General features: G+C 53.3%; 1 protein-coding gene across 1 annotated transcript in view; it reads right to left on the bottom strand.

Annotated features, from left to right (window-relative positions):
- Positions 1–2,805, bottom strand: part of LOC107297251 (ficolin-1-like) — a 9,877-nt gene extending 7,072 nt beyond the window's left edge. Inside the window, 5 exon segments of the mRNA XM_029286266.1 lie at positions 346–444; positions 803–895; positions 1,120–1,190; positions 2,039–2,151; positions 2,710–2,805. Coding sequence (XP_029142099.1) covers positions 346–444; positions 803–895; positions 1,120–1,190; positions 2,039–2,151; positions 2,710–2,805 — 472 coding nt within the window.
- Between the last annotated feature and the right edge of the window lie 2,151 nt (positions 2,806–4,956).

Consider the following 4,956-nt stretch of genomic DNA (forward strand, 5'->3'; position numbering starts at 1 on the left):
GGGGCACCTTCTTCGGGAGAGCAATGAGGAAAATCACACACAATTCTTTTGTTTGCTGTGTTTTATTTATGCTTTATTTGACAAGCAAGGCTTGGCATCGGCCCTCTGGGGTCCTTTTAGCAGAAACGGGGTCTTCTTCCTTTCCCCACCGGGGTGGGGGTTTTGCAATGCCCCGAATCTGCACTTCTCCACCTTGAGCTCTTAGCAAGTTGCTGCAGAGGAGAGAAGAGAGAAGAGTCATCCCAGCAGCAGGAGGAGCAGGAGGAGGAGGAGCAGGAGGAGAAATGAGGGGGGGGAGGCAGCGGAATCCTTCACTGGTGTCCTGGAGAGACCAGAAGAGGTTACCTTTTGGGACAATGGGCACAACCTCTCCTGTGATCCCCACAGAGGCAGCAACGTTCTTGAATTTCGTCTCCAAATCTGGCGTTAAGTTTTGTTGTTTACCTAGAGGAAGCATGAAGTTTGAGAGAGACAGTGGCAGGAGGCCTTGGGTTTGGGGGTGCTGCTCTGACTCAGAGCTTTGCCCCCAAATTTCCTGGTGGAAGGATGGAGACAATCAGAGGGGGGAGATCTAGAGGCGTGGGAGGGAAGTGTTTGCCCTGGGGCAGAGATGCCAGGGGGGAGGGGAGATGCCTCACCATGGAGGTCCCATCTGGCACCCCAAAGAGAGTGGTGGAGGTGGCCCAGTGGGGGCGAGAAGCAAAGGGAGGGGCCTTGCGTTGCTGCCAGCAACATTAGAAAGGGCGAGGACAAAGGTGAGGGTCTCTCCCGAACAGACCCCCACCATCCCCAGCTCTCTTACCTGCAAGCTTCAGGAAGGTGTCCATCCCCCGTGCGAGGTAACTGATGATGTAGGTTTCATAATCCGTATCTATGATTTGACCAAAGGTGAGGCCTTCCGTGCAAAAGAGAAGCTGCTTAAAATCACCTTCAGGGCAGGAGCCTGTAACACACACACCCCCGCGCCCATCTCTCGAGAATCCACCGTCTCCTGGGGGGGTGGCTCAGCCCCGGCCCTGATCCTCCAAGGAGGGGCCTATGAATCCTCTTGGGGAGCATGAAAGAAGTGAAGGGGGGGGTCAGCAATTCGGATGAAAGAGGGGGGGATTCCCCACTTACCTGAGGTCTTGAATTTCCCCGGCGTCTGATATTTAGTGAACGGGAGCTGTCTAGTCTTGCACTGGCCGTTTCTGGAAAGAAAAGGGAACCACACAAACTTTAGAGGGAGCCAAGCAGAGACAGGCTCAGTAATCTCCCAATATCTGGGTTGATGATGATGATGATGTAATAATAATAATAATAATAATAATAATAATAATAATAATAATAATAATAATAATAAAGTTGGAAGGGACCTTGGAGGTCATCTAGTCCAACCCCCTGCTCAGGCAGGAAACCCTATACCATTTCGGACAAATTGCTGTCCAGTCTCTTCTTAAAAACTTCCAGTGTTGGAGCATTCACAGCTTCTGGAGGAAGGTTGTTCCACTGGTTAATTGTTCTAACTGTCAGGAAGTTTTTCCTTAGTTCTAGGTTGCTTCTGTCCTTGATTAGTTTCCATCTATTTGTTTCCTGTCCTGCCTTCAGGTGCTTTGGAGAATAGCTTGATTCCCTCTTCTTTGGGGCAGCCCCTGAGATACTGGAACACTGCTATCATGTCCCCCCTCGTCCTTCTCTTCGTTAAACTAGACATACCCAATTCCAGCAACCGTTCCTTATATGTTTTAGCCTCCAGTCCCCTAATCATCTTTGTTGCTCTTCTCTGCACTCTTTCTAGAGTCTCAGCATCTTTTTTACATCGTGGTGACCAAAACTGGATGCAGTATTCCAAGTGTGGCCTTACTAAGGCCTTATAAAGTGGTATTAATACTTCACGGGATCTTGATTCTATCCCTCTGTTAATGCAGCCCAGCACTGATGATGGATAGGGGAGTCCAAAGCTGCGCCTCCTTTTCCTTCAGGCTTTCCCCCACCTGCCCTCTGGGGGAGGGGAACCCTCGGCCAGGACAGCGAGGGCATTACAGCCCCCAACACTCACTCAAGAGAGTTAAAGGTGTACATCAGACCTCCATTCGGTTCGGCCTTTAATGTGTATTGGGGGAACTGCTTTTCAATAGCTATGCTTGCGAGAGGGTACCAATTTCCAGCAACCTAGAAAAAGGGGAAACCAGGAGAGTCTGTTAGCACCAAAGGGGAGGGCCCCCCAGAGGGCCCCCCAAGTCCGAATCCTTCCTGCCAGACCTGGGGAAGCTCTCAGGGCCATGCCAGGAGCGCCAGGAGCAGAGTCAGTTAACTGAGCGTGCCCTCTGGGGAAGCCCATTTGCCTGGCAGAGGGTTTCACGCTGTCCACCAGAATTGGGTGCTGAATCAGGGAGACACACCAAAGACCTGGCCAAAGGAAATTTGGTGAAAATCTGGCAGTGGGGAAGACGCCTCTCTGGAGCCCAGAAGAGAGACAGCCATTGAGGCTTCTCCTCCCAAACTGAAGGGGAGGGGCTCCCAAACTCTTCGTGCCAGGCCTGCGTAAACTCCCTTGCACCATTTGTAAGGAAAGCCAACCCTTGCAGGGCTGATGATGTTCCCTAGTTGGGTTGTGAAACGCCTCCCAGCCAACCACCCAGCACCAAGGGCCCCACAGGGCCCCCTGGGCTTCTCTCCTACTTAGAGTTGGGAGGAGAAGAAATTCCTTCCAGGATTTTCCGCTCTGACCCTTTGGTTATTGAAGTTCGGCATGACGGGGATGTCCGTTGCGTCTCCAAGCCAGCAGACGCCAGCCAGGAGAAGGCTGCCCAGCAGGAGCTTCATTGCTGCCACTCTGTTGCCCTTCTGGGTGCTCAGCTTTGCCCGCTGCTTTTATCCTCCGGACGCTCAAGCCAGGTGAATCTGCCCTTGTCCAGGAAGCTATCGAAAAAGGACGGCATGGACCATTGACAGGAGAAATGGGGCCCGGATGGCTGCCCTTCGGAACACAGCAGGATGGGACGTTCCCTGCAGAGAGAGCTTGGGAGCAGTGCCTTCCCTCCTCAGCAGCCTCAGTGTGTGTGTGTGTGTGTGTGTGCATGCGCATTCATGCCCGGAAGCACCCCACTGCTCCCTGCCCGGCCTTGGTCTTTTGGCTCCCCAATCCCTGTTTGACCTTCTGGGGAAGGATGGAGAGAACCGAAGGGGGGGGGAAGAGACACAAGGAGGGAAAGGCCTACCTCAATCTCCCTCCTCCCCCCCCCCCACCATGCCCCTCAGCATCTCTTCCCCAGGGAATCCCTTCCCTCTCTTTGTCTCGCTCTCCCCCCTTCGGTTCTCTCCACCCATCCCCAGGGATTTGGGGGCCAAAAACATGGCAGTCCTGTGGGACTCAGAGGCCAGGTTGTGCCTATGTCCCTGCAAGGTAACCCTTCGGTCCCTAGCATTCCTCTCCTGGGCTGGTGGAAACTCTCCTGGGCAGACCTGGGGAGAGTTTCCTTTCATCTTCACTGGCTGAGCTTAGAGATACTTAGGGCTCATCAGCGCATCAGAGAAGGATGCCTCCTCCTCCTCCTCCTCCTCCTGCTGCTCCTCCTCCTCCTGGGAGATAACTGACTCTTCCTCCTTCTCTTCTCAGCAGCAGCCTTCTAAGGGTCCAGGGCGGAGGAGCTGGCTGAGTGCTCCTCACCAGCAAAGTGAGGGTTGAGTGCTCCTCCCTGGCACTCCTGGGGGCTTTTGGCTCTCTTGGCACCAGCCCAGCAGCAGCTCTTAAGTCATCCCCGTAGGTCAGTGGTTCTCAACCTTTTTAATGCCGCGACCCCAACCGGTTGTAAGTCGAGGACTAAACCGGTCGAGTATTAAACTGGTCGTAAGTCGAGGACTACCCAACCGGTCGTAAGTCAAAGACTTTCCCTGCCCGGGAGTGCCGCGCATGTGTAGTTCCGCCCCCTGCGTCAGCCGAGGCGTAGCTGGCAAGCGGCAGAGACAGAGCAGGCCGACCACCAGCTGGCCCAGCCCAAGGGAGGTAAGGCACCCGCCGGAAAAGGGGAAAAAATGGACAAAAAAAATGGCGGACAGGCTTGCTTGGCGACCCCCATGAAATGGTCGATCGACCCCAAATGGGGTCCCGACCCACAGGTTGAGAACCACTGCCGTAGGTGGCTTTTAGGCATTTGTACTATCGTCTCCGTTGTATCTTTACATGTTGTGCCTCTTTCAGTTGAATTTACGTGTGGCTCACGCCATGAGAGAACAGGCTTTGCACATGCAGCTTTTGATCCTTCAGTCACGTTGACCACATTTCTACACAATCAGTGTGATTATTTACTTGGTGCACACCTGTCCCCAATTTTGAAGCCTGGCATCATTTTGGCCGTTGGACCTTTTGTTGCTTACTCTGAATTGGTCAATTGGTCATTTATTCCAAATTGGAAGTCCGATTCTGCTCCCAACCAACCAGCAGGGAAAGAGCACCACCTGGAAGATACCTGATGGTCGTGTTGATCCAGTTTTTCCCTTGTCACTTTGCTTTGGAACAGTTCAGCCTCTCTCCCTCCAAAATGTGTTAAACCCACATTCAGTTGAATTATCATCAAGTGAGATCAGGGTCTTGATCAACAAGGAAGCAGATTGTGGTCTTATGGACATTGATCTTGGAGTCCCCACTTCAAATCCAGCCTCAGCAGATAAAAGCAGGAGGGTCCAGGGCAGGCGGGAGGCAGAGTCCATCTGGCATGATGGGCAGAGCTGGCCGCAACCTGTGGAGGGGCAGACAGGTCCACCTGCCCAGGTGAGCAGCAGGCAGGTGAATTCTGGGGGAGATGGGAAATAAAGCTCTGCTTTAAAGAAGAATGTGCTTTTTCACCCCAAATGTTTTCCTTCCATTCCAGTATTGAAGAGGCTGGGCCTGGCTGGCAATAGACGACGGAGATCCTGTGGGGAATTTGAGGCTTCCCTGCACCTGCAGGGCCCCAGGGACCCCCAGGCCTTCCCGGG

The sequence above is a fragment of the Protobothrops mucrosquamatus genome, unplaced genomic scaffold (genome assembly GCF_001527695.2).
Source record: "Protobothrops mucrosquamatus isolate PMUCROS unplaced genomic scaffold, P.Mucros_1.0 scaffold3202, whole genome shotgun sequence".
Taxonomy (NCBI): domain Eukaryota; kingdom Metazoa; phylum Chordata; class Lepidosauria; order Squamata; family Viperidae; genus Protobothrops; species Protobothrops mucrosquamatus.